The sequence below is a fragment of the Chrysemys picta genome, chromosome 4 (genome assembly GCF_011386835.1).
Source record: "Chrysemys picta bellii isolate R12L10 chromosome 4, ASM1138683v2, whole genome shotgun sequence".
Lineage (NCBI taxonomy): Eukaryota > Metazoa > Chordata > Testudines > Emydidae > Chrysemys > Chrysemys picta.
Genome location: NC_088794.1, coordinates 127726748 through 127751005, shown reverse-complemented (window position 1 = coordinate 127751005; position 24258 = coordinate 127726748). Strand labels below are relative to the sequence as shown.

Below are 24258 nucleotides of genomic sequence, written 5' to 3'. Positions count from 1 at the left end.
AACATGTTTATCACTCTACAGGAGTATTCTTCTATTAGATTTGTTTAACATAATATATAATAGGACAACTAGTGCAGAGTTGATCTGTCACTTTGGCAGGTTTGTTATAAGCTGCATTCTTTATTCTTCTTCATGGAAAGTTCCAAAGATTCATTATGATGGGTCTTCAACTTGCTTCCATGGATGTAGAACCAGCCCTGTCAGTCACTGGTAGCAGAAGAAGGCCCCATTCCCTGACATTCCTTCCAGAGGATTGATAATTAGTAGTACAGGATATATCCTTTCAACAGTGTATTTTGTAGCTGCTCAGGAGGGCCATGGCAACCTCAATTAAAAACAGAGCCAAGAGACTGGAAAAACAACCCAAAGGTTCTACCATATGCACCAGTCCAGATCCAACCTGGTGTCTGTCCCAGAAATAGACTTGGTGCACACATGTATCTCACTCCTCTCCATCAAAGAGTTGGTGATCCCAGCTGAGGGAGATTTTTCCACCAAAAAGACACCATGGATAGGAGAGTGGACTCCTTAATCAGAAGGAGTTGCAAGGTGACTGTGGACATCCACAACCTCTGTATACTTTGCAAGAGAAGTTTTGTGTCATCTTTCTGGAAAAATTCTTTATCAACAGTCACATCTAGGGATATCCTATTGCTCTCACCCAGAGCAGTGGGATACAATACAATATCATGTAGGCATATGTAGCATCAATCATAGAGAATATTTGTCCAGGTAAATCAGCTTCTAGAAATTCCCACACACTCCAGTGGGAAGCTTTTTGGAAACCAATGGATAAGGTAGTCACAGACATCAGAAAAGTCTAGGGAAAACTTGACCCTAGTCAGCTATTATAGAAAGGAATATAGATAACATGAAATTTTCAGTCTCAGAAGTACAACAAAAGAGACAACCTCTTCAGAAGCAGTAGATTGAACAATCCAGGGTAAATGGGGAAAACCTATTTCTTACAGCACTAAGAACTCATCAGTTTAAACCACTGGAAGAGGTATTGGGAAGGACACTCTGATGGAAAGGAAATATGACAATATCTATCACCTCAATAAGGTGACTTTTTGCAATATGGAGTATGCTCAAAAGGCTCGGTAAAATACCTGTCGTTCTGAGATAATTTTTCAAACTGGCAAAAAGAAAACTTTTTTTCATAGAAATCAGGAGTTTTTCATGTGTTTTTGTCCCAACTCTTTGCATCTGGAAAAGAAGCTTTAGCACACTTCAGATCTACAAGAAGCACTCAGTGTTTTTTATGTAAAACCAGGAGGGTATCTAAAACGTCTAGTTTTTTTATTAAACCAGATGGATCATTTTTCACTCCTACAAAATAGTAAACCTTACTCATCTATCAAATATCAAATCCCATTTCTTAAGAGCAATGATGAGCACAGGAGCAGAGAAGTTGTATCGTTTCTACAAGGAGAGCTGGAAGGCAGTCACATAGTCACCATAAATGCATATGTTCACTGAAATCCTCAGATTGGTCATCCAAACTTCAGTCAGTGTCATTTTAGGCAGAAGAATTCTGTGGCCAGTGCCACAGCCAAGGAAAGGTGGGGTGTAGATATAGTTTGCCTCATTTTTTGGTGTACATAAGTAAAGGTTGAACTTGCTTCTCATTCTGGAGGCATACTACTGAGAAAATCCTAGTGCAATGGGTCTTTGAATCTTAGCAGAATGTAGAATGGGAAGACTTATCCAACCTTTATATAAAAGCTGCCTTTATTTGAGAAATAAGGTCCAGAGAGCATGGACACAAAGGGCTCATCCAGAGGTGGATAGATATGGAAAATGGCATTCAGAACTTTCATTTTATTCATAGGGAATATTGTTCTGGTGCTCTGCAGTAGGAGAGACTTTTGTTTTTCAGCGTAGAATTAACACAATTGTTAATTTAGGAAAGTAATACTTGTCTCAGCTAGCAGGAAGTTCTGGGCATGAGGCATTCTCCTCCTGGCTAATGACTCTGAAGTCTGGTTTTGACCCCAACCTGCAAGTAGGCTGAAGACCAGTTATAATGGGTCTTGTTGTTCAAAAAAAAAAAAGGGGGGGCGGGGAGAAATTCAGGTTAGTTTGGGTGAATTTTCCTGTTCTGCCTTTTAGAAACATATCTCCAAAGGTTTTAATAAAGTATTATGATTTTGTTTCATACCAGTCTCAACAGATCTTATGAAATATTTATTCTAGGAATGAGAATTCAATGAGAATTTGCTGAAATAGTCATATTAACATATTTTTCTCTCTTTGATTGTAGATTCCAGAATGTTTGAGAGATAGTTACCCCAAACCTGATCATCCCTGTTATCTGTATGTAATAGGAATGGTGTTAACTACCCCTTTGCCTGATGAGCTCAACTTTAGGAGGCGAAAGCTGTATCCTCCTGAGGATACAACACGATGCTTTGGAATACTGACAGCCAAACCTATACCTCAGGTAATGAATCTGACTTTCTCTTACCTATCTGTGCCTGACAATCCTCCTACTATTCATGACTCAAAGCACTGAGGCAGGCCAGAGACCAGAGCACATGTCAATTCTGCCTTCCTGGCGCAATCTTGAAAACTGGATCTCCAATTATCATAGAGTATTGTGTACAGTTATTTCCACAGTTTAACTTCTTCCTATCAAACTTTTCTCATTGTAATTTTATATTCTCTGATTGAGAGTGCCAAATTCTTCTTCTAAGGTAGGACATTTCTGACTAGCCTCATCTGAGCTGAAAATGGGAGATAAGGCTAAGCACAGGCTGAGGAAATATACCTCTTCCTTTGCTTTTTCCCAACCATCCATCGAGAGGAGATCTGTGCTTATGTTGTGCTCAGAACAAATCATGTTCTGTTACCTGTTCAGAGGGCTTGTCCACACAATACCAACCATGGCCCTGCACTCAGCTGTATCACCAGCACTCTGCAGCTCCTTCAGCACCTCCATAGTAGCAGGAGTCTGTGGCATCACAGTGCAGGGGTTATGGACACTTTTAGAGCTCTGCTGCTCCCTCACTGTAGTGTCCACCTAGCATTCCTGGGGTGCCTGTCCCACATTCATCAACTCCCTCACTCCCAGAAGTTTTCATCTGACTATTGGTAAAGGTAATATCTCCCTCCCCATAAATCATCCCATAGATTTTGTGTTTTATAGGGATACAAGCCCCATTACACATCCTCTTTCTCAGCACACTCCTCCCCCAATGTTGTTAAGACCCTTTATGCCACTCATTTATAATTCTATGCCCTTCTGGGCACAGAATCTTATCAGACTCTAGGAAACTATGTAATTCCAATTTCACTAGTGCCTGCTCTTTGTGTATCAGCTCGTGCACAGCATCACAACCGAGCCCGTTTCTAGCAATGGCTCTCCACACCTGCCTCCTCTAAAACTTGCTGACAAGTTGAGAAACAAGTAAAATCTTTCATGCTAGTTCTCAGTAGCGCAAGGAAAGGGATGATTGCATTGTTTTTGATTCAGATTCTGATCAATCCTGAAAGAAACAGTTAGGGATCAAATCCAGAAGAAAATGTCCTTCACCTAGTCTCTCTCCACAGGAGAGAATGAAATCCTCAGTGAAGACATGAGGATAGCATTGCCCTTGTTATTGATAAGAAAATGCAGGGCAATTAAGAAAAACTCTAGAGAGAAGCCAAGGTTTAAAAAGGGAACTTTATCAGGTAGGCCCTGCTCTCTAAAAAAGGGTCATTTTCTAGGTTAGAGAGAACTTAAACTTTTCTGAACAGTGAAACTGTATCAAAATGATGGCTTCCACTTGCATTTCTGTATGTGTAAATTAATGTTCATTAATACCTAAATCCTGACAAAAACATGAATCACTGTTCTATAGGGACAGTCCTATTCTGGAAGAAGTACATATGGTATTTTCTAAGACATCTTTCAGTATCTAATTTTTGTTATCTTTTCGTTTCTCTTTATATACTTAGATTCCTCATTTTCCTGTGTACACACGTTCTGGAGAGGTTACTATATCTATTGAGCTAAAGAAGTCTGGTTTTATGTTGTCTTTACAAATGCTTGAGCTGATCACAAGACTTCACCAGTACATTTTCTCACATATTCTTCGGCTTGAGAAACCTGCACTAGAATTCAGACCTACAGAAGCTGATTCAGCCTATTGTGTTCTACCTCTTAATGTTGGTAAGGATTGAGTTTCTTTAAACATTCCCTTTAGTTTGCTTTATAACAACAAACTAGTTGCTTTAGTATTTTGTCAGCCTTCAGAGTTATCATATTTCCTATATCATTTTAATATAGTAACAACAGCAGAAAATATGTTAGTATGCAGGTTGGTTTCTGTTACCTTTCCCCACTTCTTTGCAATTCTAAATGTGTTTGAAATTAGTACAAATCATCTTTTAGCAGTATGTTTTCAGGTGAACCAGGAAGAATCTAAAACTATCTAAATGTGCTGTTATAAGTGCAAGGTTTTCCTCAAGATTTTAGGGAAGAGGGGAGGCAAAGAGTGTATTGACAGCAAATAGTCTTTGCAAGTTAAAAATAATACAACTTCCATTTTGGGAAACCCAACAAAATAAATGAAATATGTCTTTTCTTTTTAAGTTGATGACTCCAGCACTTTGGACATTGATTTTAAGTTTATGGAAGATATTGAAAAATCTGAAGCACGTACTGGCATTCCCAGTACAAAGTACACAAAGGAAACTCCATTTATTTTCAAATTAGAAGATTACCAGGATGCAGTTATCATTCCAAGGTGAGGATTGTATCATCTGTGACGTTCAGTGTGTAGAAAATGTATCATCTGTATAAATATTTGCCATATAAGTTATGTAACTTATGTATTGGAGCAAAGCAATTGCCTGTATTTAGTATACACAATTAACCTGATGACATTTGAAGATAAATTACATTATTTAATAATAGAGTCATTTTGATGACAAGTTTGTGGTATGATTCATACAGAAATATAATACTGGGATTTTAATGTATTGTCACTACAAAATCTGTTACATCCCCATAAGGAACAGAGCAAGTACCACATAACTTTCATAGTATTCTACCAAAAGCTGACACAATACCAGCAGCTAGTTTACTGGAACTATTTTAAATTGGGGAGACTGGTGATGAGCCTGTCTCTAGTTACATCTCCTTGATACAGAAGTCTTGCCAGAGCAGTCCCAAAGACAGTGAAGAATGACCCTCTCACTGCAGCTCCATCAGCAGTATCAATGATGGGAATGATTGCAGAGACAAGCTGCTAGTGGCCACCAGTGTTTTAACCACCATGTCATCTAAGAATGGCTTAATGACATGGGGGTAGGTCCTAAACTGGCATAAATGTCATAGTTGCATTGACTTCAGTGAAACTATGACTTTTGATCCCAGCTGGGGATTTGCCCAGTTGTGGTTAAAAGACAGTGGATGGTCTTCACTAGCACCCCCTCTGTTACTACCCCCAGTGGAACTGCATTGGTAGTAGTAACAATGGGAGACTTAGGAGTTGAGGAGGGGGAGACTTGAATTACATTCCTAGCGAGAATTATTTGTTGCCAACTGGTAATGGCTAGGCAAGGTGAGTGGACAACACAGACTACTGATATAATTGAATATTCTGTCTCATTTGTTTGTATCTTAAAAGAGAAAACCTCTTAAAACCTGCAAATAGTGCATGTATTCAGTTTACGTAAACATGTTTCTATCACAGTTACTCTTGTTATACCCCTGTTTGACTGCAAGGGATTGTCTCTTAACTATGTGTTTGTACAGTGCCCAGAATCATTAGAGTACACATAATAAGTAAGCAAAGGCTGATAAGTTAAACGAGTTTCCTGAAGGCTGCTTTAACTTAAGCATCCACAGTTTTCTAGAATTTTGAAAAAAATTAAAAAAAAAAAAAAGATGGTCATGGAAAGTAACAGTCTTGGTTGCCATTTTGGAATAAGGTTGAAAAGATTAAATAAATTATTAGAGATTTTACTTCATTTAGAGAAGTCTACTCAGATATGTAAATATTTAGATAGGAATTGAAAATGACAGACACATCAGAAACTAAGACCAAAGTGCCAAAAAATAAATATGCAAATCTCATAGTTAAGAATATGTCTTGCTAGCTATCTCAATTTGTGCAAAATGGTGTGTGAACATCACATGTATACTAGCTTTAAAGGGCAGTACTAAACCTCTGGAGTATTCCAGTGCTAGAAAATGGATATTTGAAACTTTTTCTACTTTTGTAAGAAGGAAGAGGCCATAAATGGGTTGAGAACCAGACTCAAATGCCAAGTGTAGTATTGGTATAAGTTTGTATCATTCTGGCTTCTGTGGAACATTCACCTACCCTATGGGAACATTCACCTACCCTATCCTCCCATCTTTCTTCAAGGGATTTTTTAATTTTGCATTTGGCTTGTGATGTTTTTGGTTTGTCTTAGGGATTTTTTTATTTATTTGAAATAACAGCTTGTTGAAATAACAAAAAAAATTCTGTTTATTTAATCATTCTAAAATTGTGTGATAGGACCAACGTCTTTTTATAGAAAAGTTTAAACATATTTAAGAGCTCCTGAAAAATTAAAAATGTTGGGACTAAATTTATATATTGGTTAACAAAAATATTTATCATTTGTAAAATAAGTGCTCAGATTGAAGCAGACAGTCTAAAGTATATATTTATTTCATTATATATAACCCTTTTAAAATTGATACTTAATTTTATTAAAATTAGGTGTTCTGGGTTCCTATTTCTTCACAGAAAATAATTGTATAGGGTAATTAATTTTTTTTCTACTCTGTTGTATATAAGTTCTTATACTGCACTCCTCATCACCATAGTCTTTGATCTGGCACATCTATTCAGTTTCTGCACAAAGAACTAATTACTTGAGTTATGTAATAACTTAGAATCATAGACTATCAGGGTTGGAAGGGACCTCAGGAGATCATCTAGTCCAACCCCCTGCTCAAAGCAGGACCAATTCCCAGACAGATTTTTTTGTCCCAGATCCCTAAATGGCCTCCTCAAGGATCGAAGTCACAACCCTGGGTTTAGTAGGCCAATGCGCAAACCACTGAGCTGGCCCTCCCCACAATGCAGAATCAGAGCCTTAGGTAGAAAATTTGCTCAAAGAATGCTTTTCATTCCAAACTATCTGATTTTGTTTAGGTATCGAAATTTTGATCAGCCTCATCGATTCTATGTAGCTGATGTATACACTGATCTTACTCCACTCAGTAAATTTCCTTCCCCTGAATATGAAACTTTTGCTGAATATTATAAAACTAAGTATAATCTTGACCTGACCAATCTCAACCAGCCACTGCTGGATGTGGACCACACGTCTTCAAGGTGAGGAGATTCTGAATAGTATAAACCTAGTTTAACTCTTTTTTTGGGTTTTATATCTTATGGTCTTGCAACATTTATAATGAACCATTTTGTTCTGTTGTAAACTGTGTGATAAAGTTGACAATCTTATTTTCAAAAAATGTTATGTCATTTTTTTTTGGGCAGTCGTCATTAAAGGGCCTGATTTTCAGCGGGCAAATGCTTTCTGAAAATAAGTTGTTGTTTTTTTTAAAAGTGTTGGTGGTCAAAATCATTTGAAAACTTAGTTCAACATGGTTTAATTAGAATTTTTTGTATATTTACATTAAAGGAAATATTTTCACAATATATTTTTAGACTTAATCTTTTGACTCCTCGCCATTTGAACCAGAAGGGGAAAGCTCTTCCACTAAGCAGTGCTGAGAAGAGGAAAGCTAAGTGGGAAAGTCTGCAAAATAAGCAGGTAATGAACTGCTCTCCATTCTAAATTGTTTAATTCAGCTTACTTAATTAACCATACTTTAGAGCTTTTGAGATTATTTTTAAAAGTAAAACTCTCTCCCTCCTTCAAAGATATTGGTTCCGGAACTCTGTGCTATACATCCTATTCCAGCATCGCTGTGGAGAAAAGCAGTTTGTCTCCCCAGCATACTTTATCGTCTGCACTGCCTGTTGACAGCAGAGGAACTGAGAGCCCAAACAGCCACTGATGCTGGTGTAGGGGTTAAATCACTTCCTGCAGACTTCAGGTATTTACTATGCCACACATATATGCATTATAAATCTTCTTGAACAACTAAGTGAAAATTTGCAAATGCTGCAACAGTGCAAAATTGATCTGCTCTGTATGGCTCATATAATTTTTTCAGTTGGGCATATAGCTAGAAAATGCTTGATTGTAAATAGTGGAGTTCGATACTACAATGATCTTTCTTTTTAAAAAAAATGCCCTACTTTTTTAATATGTAAAAATGTACATACATAAGGAGTTTTCTCATGCCTTTGCTTTGAGATAGTTTTTAATCAAAATCAACATTTATTTTGCAGATATCCTAACCTGGACTTTGGGTGGAAAAAGTCCATTGACAGCAAATCCTTCATCTCTATTCCTAGCTCTTCTTTAGCAGAGAATGAAAATTACTGTAAGCACAGCACAATTGTAGTCCCTGAAAATGCTGCACATCAAGGTGCTACTAGAGCCTCCTCTGCAGAAAATCATGACCAAATGTCTGTGAACTACATAACATTGCTCAATGAGTCACCCAATAAACTCCAAATTGATGTATCGGTAGAACTTACAGCAATTAATGGTGTTTCTTATAATAAAAATCTTGCCAATGGCAATTGTGATTTAGTTAACAGAGACTTTTGCCAAGGAAATCAACTGAATTACTGCAGGCAGGAAATACCTGTACAACCAACTACCTCATATCCCATTCAGAATTTATACAACAGTGAGAACCAGCCCAAGCCCAGCAATGAATGTACTCTACTGAGTAATAAATACCATGACGGAAATGTTAACAAATCTACCTCAGATGGAAGCCCCAAAATGGCAGTGACCACCAATATTTCAGAAGCTCTTAATTTTTCAAAAGACAGAATGGATTCTGAAAAGAACTGTTCCAGTGGATACTCCTCAAAAACTCTTGGCCCAAACCCTGGTCTCATTCTTCAGGCTTTGACTCTTTCAAATGCTAGTGATGGATTTAATCTAGAGCGGCTCGAAATGCTTGGTGATTCATTTTTAAAGCATGCCATCACTACATATTTGTTTTGCACTTACCCAGATGCTCATGAGGGACGCCTGTCATATATGAGAAGTAAAAAAGTGAGTAGCTAATGATCTATCACTATTTTGTTAAACATTGGCAACAAACATGATTTATAGATAAAATATTTGAACACTGAATAGGTAATATGTTAATACATATTTATATGTACCAGATATTGTCTGTCTAAAAGAAAATTACAGCCTGAGTTATAAATTTGCTTGCATGCATGTTAGGAATACAATTGTACAATACAATCCTCTCTTCTTTAAAATGACTAAAATAATTCATTTGATATACAGTCAAAATAAATTAATATCTGGATTATATCATAATTAAAGCTACATTTATGGACAGACTTCTCCTCAGAACTATTAATTTTTTTTTATGCCAAGGTTTAATTTAAACAATGGGCTTGTGATACATCTTGTTAAGGTAGTAATCAAGAATGCTACTGTATAATGGGATGTGTATTGTGTACATTTTTACCGTTATTCAGAAAGTTATAATTTTATTTATAAATAAGGCTTTAACTTTTCAAGAAACTATAGACATAACTGTTAAAAATTTACTTCTGTTTTTAGGCCAGGATTTGGCCAGTCACAGGTACAATATTAGGAAGGCTGCATAATAACCTCTGAGAACTGGAAAATATATCTGTATATAAATTATTATATGCGTGTTTTATTTTAAATAAGAAATGCATGACTGTTTTACAAATATGCTATCATTTATTTTAAAGGGACAAGAATTTGTTTAGGCATATAAAATTGACTATATTTGTATTCTCATATACTTTTGTATGCATGTATACGTAGATGTTTATAAGTGGTTTTTTCTTAAAGGTCAGCAATTGTAACTTGTATCGTCTTGGGAAGAAGAAAGGGCTGCCTAGTCGTATGGTGGTATCTATTTTTGATCCACCCGTCAACTGGCTCCCCCCTGGTTACATAGTAAACCAAGACAAGAGTAACGCAGACAAATGGGAGAAAGATGAAATGGTAAGCGCTCATTGAAATATGTTAAGACTTAAATATCTTTTTGTATGTAATATTATATCACAAAGTGGAGGGACGGGAAAACTAGCTCTCATTTTATCAGGCTTCAGCAAAATGTAGCTTCCTACATCTTCATTTCCTACCTTTCTTTAAAATATCTATATCATTTATGAAAAATATGGGGGAAAGAGATGTTGATGGAGAACTTAGGAAAGGCAATTTGTGAAACAAATTACTGAAGATGGTTCAGAAATGAGTGTATATCTTAGTGGCATAATAGCTTAAATATTTTAAAAGAAAGCTTCCATCCATTATTCTCAGCACACTTTTGTGGAAGCGTACGTAATTTGAAGTGTTTTCCCCCCTCATGCAAACTGTGAAATATATGCATAAATGATGTTTTTGACTAACATTTCTGTACTGCACATCATTTTGCTGAAATATGAGCCCATCTTTGGCAAAATGGGCAGCACACCATCAGATTCTGTGAGCTAGTTTTTGTCCTGCTTTACCAGGTGCCCTAACTGCTACCTAGTACAACTAGTATTTTCTTAGTTGTGTGATTGAGTGGAGGTGATGATTGGTTTGAGAAGTTTCTCAATAGTAATTGACTGTTGCCAGATGGCATTTTATCTTTAATGGTTAAAGATTGATCGTTCCTTTTCTACAGTGGTCTCAAACAGAACCATTTTTCTTTTTTGAAATTTAAACTTTAACTAGGTGAGAGCTGAAGAATCTGTTTAGCTCCTATCCAGAGTGAACACAAAAATATCTTGACTACTTTTGATAATGTTGATAATGGCAACTCTCAATTAAAAACTTTGCAGATTTCATTTTGTAAATGACTTGTAATACCTGCATGTTTCACCCTATGAACTCTCAAACAGAGTAAAAATGGGTGCTCTTGCTTTAAAAAAAAAAAAATCACTAATCATATGGCATTAATGACTTAATCTGGTAAATATTCAGAATGTTTTCTTTTTTTACTCAATACAATACTCTGAATACAGAACCACCAGAGGGCACACAAGAGGACTGTTAAACAGATGTACTGTCTGACTAAATCTTTATTGAAGAATAAAATCTGATTATTGTAGTTCTGTATTCTGCCAAAGTTTCATTTCAAAAGGATTTATCATTATACTATTCTAAAACTAAAATGGCATATTTGAGGCTGCAACTGATAAATTACTTGGGGGGGGAAATTATTCTTCGTAACCCTTTAACTGCTTATGTCCTTGCCAGTCACAGATTTTATATATATTTCAGTCCAATACTCATATTGGACAGTGATCTCACAAGATACATTTATTGCGGTCAAGTGTAAAATAGTAATTTCACTGTCAAGGAATAAATTCCATTCTTCTTGGGGAGAGGGTTAACTAGAACTCTGATAATACTTTGAATAACTGTTGTTAAAACATTGTAGACAAATGCTGGGATTCTTGGCCTGGCCGAACCATATAAGAAAAATGCAAGTAGTTTAGTTGTCTGAATTAAATAACTAAATTTGAAAAAGCATAAAAGGAAAATTTAAGCATATTTGATCTTTGGTTTGAAATATAAGTAGTGACAGGAAAAAAATGTGTTTATAATTTATTTAAAATAAATTATAGGGTTTTTTTGAACTGTGTGGGTTTTGAAGCCTAGGGGCAGTAGTTTCTGAAAAAGTGCTATCTAGCACAAAGCAAAACGATCAGAATTTGGCTTCCAAATGATTATATAATGAAATATTAGGACTAGTTTGTTGTTTCTCACAGAGTTCACGTATCTATATCAAAACTCTCTTTTTTGCTCAGAGTTCAGGGTGGTAGTGATGGTGTTTTTTCCTTTGGGAAAATTTAAAATTGATAGATCTCATTCATAATCACTTAAGTTTATTTTGAAACTGCTGTTTGGGCATCTGTCATTCTTAATTGGAGTGGTCAAAATTCTGCTTTCAGGCCAGATATGGAGTATGGAGCTTTTACCATTCATTTTCCTTTCTAATATGGAAATGTGGCCTCCTAATACGTTATTTTCCAAAATACTATATGCTCCTTTCTGATCAGATTATTTGGAGCACTGCATGTTAGGGCCATAGTATCTCCAAGCCATTCATCCATACTTAAAAATGAGGGCAAATATAAACTCTTCCATTTTATTCAAAGTGGAATGGTCCTTAGGCTTGTAGGCCCCAATCCAGGAAAGTGCTTTGGGTCTGATCCTGTTCCCATGAAATGGCAAAACTTCCATTGGCTTCAGTGGTGCAGGATCAAGCACGCAAGCAACTGCACTGACCTTAAGTGATTTCTTGGGTGAGGGCCTTAGCAAGCTGCCAGTGCAATCCTTAGTTAGGTAACATTTTGACATACCTGTTTTTGATGATTTACTCCAAGCCATACAAATTTGATACCTGTTATTTTTCATTAATCATATGTATCACTAATTTTTCCTCCTTTCAATGACAAATTCACAGAGCAGAAATAAAATCGAGCAACAATGTAAAACAAAAATTATATCTACTTCTAATTAAACTAAAATGTAACCCAGGAGATTTTGCTTAACTGAATACCTCTTAAGAGAATTAACAGTCTCTTAATGTATCCCCTTTGGAGTAGTTTTTGAGTTATTGTATTGTTTCACTCAATGTGCACATTAATATTTTGTCCAAAAATGCAATTTTTAAGAAACATGCTGTTTCAATTTGTGTTTTCTCCATTCTTAGCCTGATCTTACGAAATATTTGCAATATTACAATAATGCATGACAAATTGGAAAAATCTTTTTGGCAAAACAGAGTGTGGAAGGTTCTCTGTTAGAACCTACATTGTCTTAATTTTTTTCTGATTCACTTTTTTCAAATACAGCTCGTATTGCATAATCAAAAATTGGCCTGTGCTTCCCCCCCCCCCCCTTTTTTTTTTTTTTTTTTAAGTTAGATGACTTACCAAGTTACGAATCCCCAGCACAATCTATCCAGGCCATCACCCACATTAAACATCAAACTTTTGCCAAACTGCCATTAGAGCGCCTGGTTTTTTTTGTCTCTAAATTTGTTTTCCTTCATGTTTGCCAGTAGACTACAAACTACTTGATAATGTGGGAAAACTGGCACTTTGCTGCTTAGAGAACAATTATTATAGTAGCCCAAGGATAAAAGGGATTTTTATAATTGTTTCACTGGAACCCTTTTTCATGTTTCATGTATGTTGATGTGAATATCTCAAAAGCATGAATATGGGGCAGCTTGCCTATGATTTACCTCTAATAAGGTTTGCAAAAACCCTATAATAAAATTTATGTACTGTAGAAATGTTATTCATATTACCTTCCTTGATAGTGTATGGTAGCATTACTTAGCAACCAGAGAGAGAGAGAAATAAATTTTGGTACATCTAATGTCACTGTTTTAAAATTGGTGTCATGTCTTCCCCCCACCCCCGTTTCTATGTGCATAAGTGGGTTATGGGTGGTTTTTATTTTTTTTAAGCGACTTCTGTACTAGACACAAGTAAACAAAAAAAATCCTCTGCTTTTTTTGTATTCCTATGAAACTTAAATGCTTATTGTAAGAAATTATATTTAATATATATTGTAACAATAAAGGTTGCTTATAGAAAATTTCATTGTACTCCAAGGCTTTAGTCTTAGAATGAGAATAATAATTGGTATTGCTCTTTGCATCTGATTAAACAAGTTAATTCATATCAATTAACAAAAAACAAATGGTCATGCTTTTAAAGTTAGCTGACAGTGGTTATAACTGAAAAGTTTTATCTCTTGTGCTTTCAGAGTTATGAAACTCGTTTAAAAGGTAATTAATTATACTTTTTTTTCCCCCGTGCCTCATTTTATTTCTTCTTTCAGACAAAAGAAAGCTTGTTAGCTAATGGTAAACTTGATGACGATTATGACGATGAAGAGGACGAAGACCTAATGTGGAGGTTACCCAAGGAAGAAGCTGACCTTGAAGATGATTTTTTGGAATATGATCAGGAACATATCAAATTCATTGATAATATGTTAATGGGATCTGGGGCTTTTGTGAAGAAAATTTCTCTCTCACCCTTTTCAACCACTGATTCTAGCTATGAATGGAAAGCACCCAAAAAATCATCCCTGGGTAATATTCAATTTTCTTCAGATTTTGATGATTTTGACTACAGTTCTTGGGATGCTATGTGTTATCTGGATCCTAGCAAGGCTGTCGAAGAAGATGATTTTGTAGTAGGCTTCTGGAATCCGTCAGAAGAAAACTGTGGTGTTGACACAGGAAAACAGTCCATCTCGTATGACTTGCATACAGAGCAGTGTATTGCTGACAAAAGCATTGCAGATTGTGTGGAAGCCTTGCTGGGCTGCTATCTGACTAGCTGTGGTGAAAGAGCTGCTCAGCTTTTCCTGTGTTCATTAGGGTTGAAGGTGCTCCCAGTAATGAAAAAAACTGAGTGGAACAGCACTTTGTGTTCTAGCAGGGAGAATTTTAACAGTCAACAGATAAATCTTTCACCAAATTGTGCTTCTGGCTCTGTAGCCAATTCAGAGTGTTCTCTGTGTAAAGAAATGGAGTATGGCTGTTTGAAGATTCCACCAAGGTGTATGTTTGATCACCCAGATGCTGAAAAAACCCTGAATCACCTGATATCTGGTTTTGAAAATTTTGAGAAGAAAATTAACTACAGTTTTAAGAATAAGGCTTATCTTCTTCAGGCATTTACTCATGCCTCCTACCATTACAATACCATTACTGGTAAGTTGTCTGAAAGAAATTACTTCATTTCAGTATTAGATTGATATAAATAAAGGATGTACAGTGCAGATTATTTTTTGTGCACAGATCTTGACTTTTTTTTATATGTGAAAATAATTGCCTCTTAATACAAAAATGAATACCAAGAAGGATCTTCTTTCTGCTGTTTTTAAGGGATCTGCCAGTTAACTGTGTGTGACCTCTCACTCCCTAAAATGCTATCAGGGCACATGAGCGACTCACAATTCCCTAGACCAATTGCGTGGTATAGGGCACCATAACACAGGGTTTTTTTCTAGACTGTGGAGTTTTTTCATATTTTACCTCTGTCCCCTCTCTCATCAGCTGTTATGTGCTCAATACTAATCCTACATTCAGCAGGGTGACTTAGCAAAGAACCTCCAAAACTGCAGTGCCTCTAGAACTGGCCACCGTGGTTTTTTTTAAAAAAAAAAAGTTTTTTTTAAAAAACAGTAGTTATTTCACTGATTTTCATCCCAAGAGCATCGCCTTGACAATATTCACGAACCACCTTGACTTCACTGGAGCCGAGATTTCACTTGTAGGCTGAATTAATCTGTTTTTCGTTGGAGTGGCCAAGTTTGGGAATTCTCAGGAGTACCTTTAGAGCCCAGTCCTAGGGGGTATATGTATTGAGTGTCCTCAACTCATACTGAGGTCAGTGGTAGTTGAGGGGTGTTGTACCTAATGGGATCTAGATTTTAGGAAAGGATCACTTTCAATCAAGTGACGTCTTGACCAAACGTCATGGGGCCTCGGAAAGTGGGAGTAATGATTTTCCAGGAGAAACTCCTCTCAAAAAATCCTCAGCTCTTAACACAAATCCTATTGAAATGTTAATATGCTACGATAGCGGTCTAACAAGGAGAATATACGTAGTATTAAAAATTAACATAGCATTTTAAAGTGCTTTACCTGGAGAAAGAGCTGTTCTTCTACAAACATTAAGCTTCACAGTACTCATATGAGGTAAGTGGTAGGTAGTTATTCCTATTACACAAATGAGAAAATTGAAGCATAGTGTTTTGACCAAAGTTAAACAGTCAACGGCAGAAACTTGAATGGAATCTAGGAATTTAAATTCCCAGTCTCCTACTTTAGTTGACAGGGAAGAAGATTTTGGGGAAACTATTAATGTTAGTGATAAATGTTTTCATGAAAAGTAAAAGTTAAAATGTGTCAGGATCCATATTATAGGTACTGAAAACTGCTTCATTCTAGTCCTTTCATTTTTAAAGCTTTCTGTTTGTTTCATTTTTTTCTTTCTTTCTTAACCCATTTCTCATGCCTTTCTAGATTTGTGCTGGCTTTTATTTATACATTAACAACAAAACCCCTAATTCAAAATTAAAAACCTCACATCTGAGAGTTAAACATCATTGAACACTTAAACTACAAAAAATCTAAAGGAATAGAAAATTAGTTCAGAAACATTAATTATGAAAGTGTCCCACTTTCTTTTTTTAGTGTATTGATTTCTTTATTGAATTTTTGAAAGCTTGGTTATCATTGTCTATTCAGATGAACACAATTGTACTATCACTTGATGTTCTTTTCGATCAGTCAGATTTAAGGCATTTGAGCCTTCATTATAAGCCCATATTTTTGCCACGATGCTGTAAGTATTTGGTTCAGAAGAAGCTTCATTATTACATATAATTTGTGAAGCTTTTTCTTATATTTGGAATCCATTAAAACAGGCAGAACAACCTTTTAAGATAACACTGAAAATAAAATCCAGTAAAAAGATATCTATGTTTAAACATGGATAGATATTTATCTTTTTTTGAGCATTGGTTAACTTGTGGTATTTACATAGTAAAAAACCAAACCTTCTATCCAGAGAGGCCAGGAAAGAATGTGTTAGTTAAATAAACTTAATTGTATTGCTGTACATTTTTTTTTTTATTTCCAATGCTTTAAGATTGTTACCAGCGCTTGGAATTCCTGGGAGATGCGATTTTGGACTACCTCATAACCAAGCACCTTTATGAAGACCCACGGCAACACTCTCCAGGGGTTCTAACTGACCTACGATCCGCTCTAGTCAATAATACCATCTTTGCATCATTAGCTGTAAAGTACGACTACCACAAGTACTTCAAAGCTGTCTCTCCTGAGCTGTTTCATGTTATTGATGACTTTGTACAGTTTCAGATGGAAAAGAATGAAATGCAAGGAATGGATTCTGAGGTTAGTAGTTTTTGAAAGTATTTGTGTTCAGTGTCTGATTTTAACATGTCATCAGAATTCTTAGCACAATACAGATTTTTATAATGTTAGTTTTGAATGTATAGCAGCCAAAGAAGCATATGGATGCCAATAATGTAGTAATTTACTTAGCATAACTGCATGCTTTTATTAAGCAGTTTTTACTAAATGAAAGTGCTCAGAAAATAACTTCTTAATTGGATGGAGACCAGATTTTACGCCTGGGATCTTCTGTGATATCCAGTGAAGGTGATATCACACCATGCTTATACCAGAATTTTTCCCCACACCACTTCAACAGTGTTCATCATCACTGACTGAGAGGCCCTGTTTCCACTGGCCAGGGAAACACTGTTAGTATCTTTCAAGTGAACTATTTTAAGAGCAATTTGGATGGAGATTTGTAAACACAGGCTTTGGACTGGCCAAGAAAACTTAAGTAAATTACATGTTGATGGACACTTGTTTGCTGGGAAAGGAACTAAACCAAATCATTTCAGATAAGCTACTAAACAACCACATCATGGCAATGACTTTCTGTCTCCGCTGATCTGGGTCAGATTCAAACCAATTACCTAGAAAAGAAAGATGAGACCCTTCTTTCTATTATCAACCCCATCCAGTCTTCCTTAACATTTTGGGTTGATCTTTGTCTGATAAGTGTCTTCTGTAGTAGTCTTAAAAAGTGTGGTTTAATTGCTTTTAGAGCAAGAACCTACCTTCAAATAATAGTGTTGATTAAATCTGTGACTAAATACTTGCCATCTTTATCTTCAGTAGTTTGTTCACTCCATTACTCAGTTTAAAGGAGACAAAGGAGTTGAATCCATATAGGTATATATACATTTTTGTCGCCCTTGCATTTACTACAAACCAAAACCTTTAAATTTTCCTTTGCAAGATGAGAAAACTCAGGGGACAAGTGTCAAATGATGTAATCACAAAGGATCAGACTCTGCCACCGTTGTATTGTGTAGTATTCATTACAATGGGTCTACCCAGTATGAGTAAGTGGCGTAGAAGCTAGATTTAAAGTTTTACAACAGTGATTTTTTGGCTTTGTGAAAGTGACCTAATCATTTAATATGGTTGAGGTGGTACCTCAGAAACACCAGCAGGTTATCAAATGGCTTGAGTTCTTTAGTTCTTGTTTCTATCTACTACTCTACCTGCTCCCTGTGCTAGCCTGGCACTGGGTTACTGTGTCTCTTCCTTTAATTTCATCACAGTTAATGCAAGAACCTTTGCTTCAGCAGATCCTGCCAGTTGGACCAATCTCCATGCATCTCTCCATGTCACCAGCTCTTCTTTTTTCAAATCTCACTCCTAAAACATCTTTTGTCCCTTACCTTTGACCTTACTTTTATTATTTATAAGGGGAATAGAACTTCCTAAAGTGTTTTGCAGTACATTTAGTGTGAAATACACTGCGCAAATACAGGTGCATATTTGTTTAACAATAAGATTGCTGTTTGAAGAGTTTGCACATTCAGTCTAATTCCCTGTTAGACCTATTTTAGGAGTAAATGTTGGATGGGACTAATACATGGAGTAATACTGTACCTTTTAAGAGGTCGGATGAAGTATTTGCTATAGAATTTTGAACTCCTGAACGACAACCAAGTGAGTGAGAGGCGGCCAGTAGGGGAAGAGAAAAGATAGGAAAATGTTCATTTCCATTTGTTTGGGGGTGTGATGGTCAAAAACAGTTTTATTCAATTCAGCTTCCTGTGTTATTTGCGCTAAGGCAAAATGTGGACAAAACTGTATATAATTGAAAAAAATATTATTGTAAAGGACTATATTCAAATCAAGATGTACACATAACACAATACGTACACCTTTTTACAGTGCAAAAATAACAGAACTGCATAAAAGCAATAATAAACCATTGAATAAAACGCTGCATATATGTTAAAAGCAGCCTCTCTGGCATCAAGTAGCTAAGCATACAAATAGTATAAACTCAGTCTGACACTGAGTTGTTGTTAATGACTCATTTCAATTACACTTATGCTACACCTGCCTTTTGTAACTAAGAACGTATGGAAAGAGTGTATGTGAGTTACATACCATTTAAACATGGTCTATTCAACCAAAAATTAGACTTAGGCTTTGAAAGCCTCCTTATAGGAGATGTTTAAAATATGAACTCTCTTGGTTATGCATGGCTTACTAGCATTAACTGACAGACGCAAGTCTGTTTCTTACTGGGAAAAACAGACCTATGGTGAAATTCTGCAGAATTAGTACAAGTGGGATTCAAAAAGCATATATGGTATCTGTATGTGGTGGGTTTATTTTATTTTACTGTTTACACTCACATGTTTGAAAAAGATTAGATCCAGCTACTTGGTTTCATTTGGGAATACAGCAATGATTTAGCTGTGGGAAGGTGTCATTGAAAGACTCAAAGAAGGCACATAGGACAGGGCATTGGAGAGAACTTCCATATCTAAAGATTGTTTCTTTTAATAAAAAAAAATGTTCAGTGTAACAACTGTCTCTTATAATTTCAAACAGCTCAGAAGATCTGAAGAGGATGAAGAGAAGGAAGAAGATATTGAAGTACCAAAGGCCATGGGAGATATATTTGAGTCACTAGCTGGTGCCATTTATATGGATAGTGGGATGTCTTTGGAAATGGTTTGGCATGTGTACTATCCTATGATGAGGCCATTAATAGGTAATGTGTCAGCTTTCATAGAGAAAAAAGTTTTAGTATTTAATTGTCTTGTAAGGGGGGAAAAATCAAGTTTACTTTTTTTTTTAACTATAGAAAAGTTTTCTGCAAATGTGCCTCGTTCCCCAGTGCGGGAGCTGCTGGAGATGGAACCAGAGACAGCCAAATTTAGGTAAGAGTAAATTTGCTTGGTAAGTATTGCTGTAAAATATTTTTTAAACCATGCTTCATAGACTACTGAGAAATTTTAATGGATATTGATTATATTTAATCTGTCCTATATTGAGCAAGAAAGATATTTTTTGTGCTTACTGATTACTTTTTTAGGACATTTTCCCTCAGAAAACTTTGTAAGTAAAAGATGCAAATAAAGCCTATTTAATTATATATTTTATACACATTATATATTTTATCCATAGGAAGACCATGTGAAGAGTCTTTTTTCATCTCTTCTTATGTTGGTGGTAATGTGTATGTTTGGTTTTTTTGCAGTCCTGCAGAAAGAACTTACGATGGAAAGGTCAGAGTAACAGTGGAAGTTGTAGGGAAAGGAAAGTTTAAAGGTGTTGGCAGAAGCTATAGGATTGCCAAATCTGCAGCTGCAAGAAGAGCACTACGAAGCCTCAAAGCAAACCAACCTCAGGTCCCAAACAGCTGAGACGCCTCTTTAAAAAAAAAAAAAATCCCACAAAATAATTTTTTTTAAAGTTGATGTTGAGAGGAACAAATTGAAGACAGAATTTAATGTTTGTTTGATAACAGAATAGCTAACAAAACATTTAACGTGTATAAAATTTTGGAACTAATTGTAGTTATAGGTTTTTGCGCAAACACAATCTTGTCTTCTTTCCTCACTTCTGCTTTGTTTAATCACAAGAGTGCTTTAATGATGACATTTAGTTAGTGTTCAAAAGAATTGTTGTCAGGTTTTTTTGGTTTATTTTTATTGTCAGTACAGCTTTGCTTAGTGTTAGAAGGCCAGGGATCTTATGCCTAATGCAGATGCTTGATTTATACATAGTAATCTTGAAATTCCTCAATCTGTGCACTAGTGCCAGTCATAAAGCAGTTTATAAACTGTACAGGATGATTTGGTATAAGAGAGAATAAGTGTGCCAGTATTGTTGTCCCTACACACACACACACACACACACACCCATGTCATCTTTGCATCAAGATGACATTCTCAGTCATTATTGCACTTATTTGTTAGGGACAGGTTTTTAGTTGAAATGGCTGGCATACTGGCAGAAATAAATTTCAACTTCCTGATGCCACATAGTCTTGCATAAAAAGGTTCTTGCCTTAAAAGTAAATAAACCCTCATTAACAATCTTTAATTTCTGATCTTTTTGGAGCAAACTTGTTTTACATTCCCTTCATTTTTATTATGCATTTTATGATGATGCAGCTCTATATTTACAGTACAACACATTAGTATAGCTGTGACTTAACTTATTACAGGATTATAATAGAAATTGTATTCATATATATGTAATGAGGTTATTTTTAACAATTCAGAGGTGGTGGTAAGTCTACAGAATTTTTTTTTTATACTACAAACAAAAAATGGTCTTTGGCTAAAATTTCAGTTTTACACAAACCTGCAAACTAGATAGTTCCAAGACTTGGAAACAAGTAGTAATGAATAACTGCACAGTGCAGACTGTTGCTCTAACAAAATAACCTTAGACATATCACACCTAAAATATGCTGCAGATTTTATAATCAATTGGTTACTTATTTAACAAATGGAGCACCTTTACACTTGGAAATATTTCCACCTAAATTTCTTACTGTGCTTTTCACAGAGTTGCATGCATATTTCACTTACCAAAGCTGTGCTGTTAAATGCCATGAAAGCTGATGTTTGAGATAAACTGCCGTACTTTTGATAAATCTGTGATTTAGGTCCTTAATTTAGAGAAACTAGCTCATTGTTGTTTCAGTCTATTTGAAAAAAATCATACATTTTTAGGCTTTGCCTAAATCATACATGTTTCTTTAATTAGATTTTTGTAGGCACTCTTCACTTAAATACCTCAGTTCTGTTCTGTTCTTTTCTTTTTTGCATGCATTGTTTTTTGTTTTGTTTTTGTTTTGGTGCTATGTTTATATATTATGCTTGAAATTTTAATTTTTTGCACTGTAACTATAATACCTCTTAATTTACCTTTTTAAAAAAGCTGTGGGTCAGTCTTGCACTCCCACCAATATCAGCAGAGATTTGCTGCAATTTTGCCCTGTTAATTATGCTTGAAGTTTGAGAAAGCTGAGCAAGGTGTTTTAATGTTTTCCAGCACATTGGTCTGAACTTGGTGCTGTTTTATGTGTTTAAATTACAAATAAATACTGTATTTCCTGCTTTGAAAACCCCACTCCCTTCCATACGCTCTCACTAAATAAACAACAACAACAAACCAAACCCTGTCAGCTCTAGCTTTCTAGAAAAAGAAAACAAAAAGCCTTCGTGCAAGGGATGGACATTAATCTTCTCTGAAATACAGAATTTTGTAATTAGATTTTCTATCTCAATTTTTTTTAATCTTAAAATTATAATAATTCTTACAGAAACCTGAAAACAAATTCCTGGTATCAATAGTATAATAATACAAGTGCTATGTTTTTAAAACAAAATAACATTACTGTTTTTGTTCTTTAATCATGAGAGCAAAAAGGTATCATAGGAAGTTTAAAACCTGCAAGTCTTGAAATATATTTAAATTAAACTTGTTTTATATAAAAGAAAAAAAAGAATTAACTTTGTATGAGTAAATTGGTATGAACCACCACACAATTAAACATTTATTGATAACCATTTCGTTCAGTCAGGATTTTACAGCACACCAACGGAAAGTGGATTATCACTAACATGAAAATTCCATGGCACCTGGCCCAAGGGTCAATTTTTAAAATAAGTCATACCATCCCTAAGGCTTAAAAAGAATAAAAGTTAATTATATTACAATGAATAATATAAAATAAAAATGCTGGGGTCCTCTGCAAACACTTTAAGAAATAGGTTTCTTTCTTGGATGCCTGAAGGTCATGGATTCTCACGGTTTTGAGGTAAATCTGTTAGCAGTAAAAAAATGATATGGAAAATCAAACTTTTGCTACCAAGTGTTTGATGTAAAGAACACAAACAAACTGAATTTGGTGTTATGCTCTGTATTTCAGCAGTGGCCAATGATCCCCTTGTTCCGTGTTTCCTATGAATTGGTAATAAGAAATGTGTAGTGGCTGACTATAGTTTCTGCTGCTGATGTTTTTTAAATGCCGTAACTCTTTTCCAGTGTGACCTCATTGAAATGTTTCATATCCTTTGGGATAGAAAAATCATCCTAGTTTCCATGCTGTACAACTATGTGTTTCACTCTTCAGTTGATATGATTGTGATATTGGATAGCGTATGCTATTAAAGACCTAAATCTGATCATTTGAAGGTTGGGATAGAAATCACTTGGCAATGCTGTAAGCACAAGTGTAAGTGGACTGTTGCAACCCATCTTCAAAAGCAACCACACAGACTCCTCATAAATAGTATGGGGGTTAGTTGGCATGAATCTTGTTTTTGATCTTCTTAGTTCTATTATACTGTACTTTAAACAGTCCTCCTAACTATGCTGCATTTTTATTTTTATGGCTTTTTTTTTTTTTTTGCGCTGTTCTATTCATGTAGCACAAATAAGCATTGCACTTGGTACCATGCTTTACCTCATTTCAAGGAAAAAAAATATGCTTAACAGAGAGGAAAAATGTGGTTTGGCCTTGCTGCTGTTTTGATTTATTGAATTCGAAAAAGATAATTATAATGCCTGCAATGTGTCATTTACTTGCACAACTTATATAGGTCATTTGTAATGTCTGTGGCATTTTTACTGGGTATGAAAATACAACAAAGACGTTATGAAAATCTTGATTGTATTTTAAAGCTATTGTTTTTTATTACATCATTTTTACTGTTATGTGAAGTAATTAAAATTAGAATGACCTCTGACACTCCTGTAGTTATCTCTGAACAAACCAACATGTTGTGCGCATAGTGTAGTTTTTACGAGAAGACAGCTCATAGCAATTTGGTCAACTTTAACTAAATCTCCCCTTTTTCTGGATATTGAGGGATCTGTAGTGACTTCTGAAGTGTTTATTCAGCTTGATGCTGCTAACATTTATATCAAAAGGCCTACTATTTTTCAGTCTCATTACATGAAGCTATGCTGTGACCACAGAGTACAGAATTTAACAAGAATTCAAGCCAATCTGAGTACCAGTTCAGAGTATAATGCAAAGCCTAATAGATACAGGGACAGATCCTTAGTTGGTGTAAATTGGCGTGGCACCATTAAGGTTTAGAGTCATTTCAGTTTACATCCGCTGAGGATATGCCATTAATTGTTTGTCTGAGCTTGGGTTTCTGTCCCGGTGTTTAAAAATAGTCATCATCTGGGAAATGTGTTTGCTTATGTGTATGACATACGTACTATAGACACACCTATCTATATAGAAAATACAAGAGGCTTTGGATCACAAT

At 35.5% G+C, this 24258-nt stretch overlaps 1 protein-coding gene across 18 annotated transcripts in view; it reads left to right on the top strand.

Annotated features, from left to right (window-relative positions):
* The window catches only part of DICER1 (dicer 1, ribonuclease III), a 98640-nt gene extending 76496 nt beyond the window's left edge, over window positions 1-22144 (top strand). For 14 of the 18 annotated variants that reach the window (XM_024103177.3, XM_005307506.4, XM_005307507.4 and 11 more), the window contains 13 exons: window positions 2267-2446; window positions 3946-4159; window positions 4583-4736; window positions 7146-7328; window positions 7665-7770; window positions 7881-8056; window positions 8355-9138; window positions 9925-10080; window positions 13927-14809; window positions 16755-17023; window positions 19565-19727; window positions 19821-19896; window positions 20217-22144. In XM_024103177.3, coding sequence (XP_023958945.1) covers window positions 2267-2446; window positions 3946-4159; window positions 4583-4736; window positions 7146-7328; window positions 7665-7770; window positions 7881-8056; window positions 8355-9138; window positions 9925-10080; window positions 13927-14809; window positions 16755-17023; window positions 19565-19727; window positions 19821-19896; window positions 20217-20382 — 3510 coding nt within the window. In that variant the 3' untranslated portion in view covers window positions 20383-22144. Of the gene's footprint in view, window positions 1-2266; window positions 2447-3945; window positions 4160-4582; window positions 4737-7145; window positions 7329-7664; window positions 7771-7880; window positions 8057-8354; window positions 9139-9924; window positions 10081-13926; window positions 14810-16754; window positions 17024-19564; window positions 19728-19820; window positions 19897-20216 lie in introns of those variants that run through there. The other 4 variants (XM_042858675.2, XM_065593543.1, XM_065593544.1 and 1 more) reach the window with 2 other exon arrangements.
* The last annotated feature ends 2114 nt before the right edge of the window (window positions 22145-24258 follow it).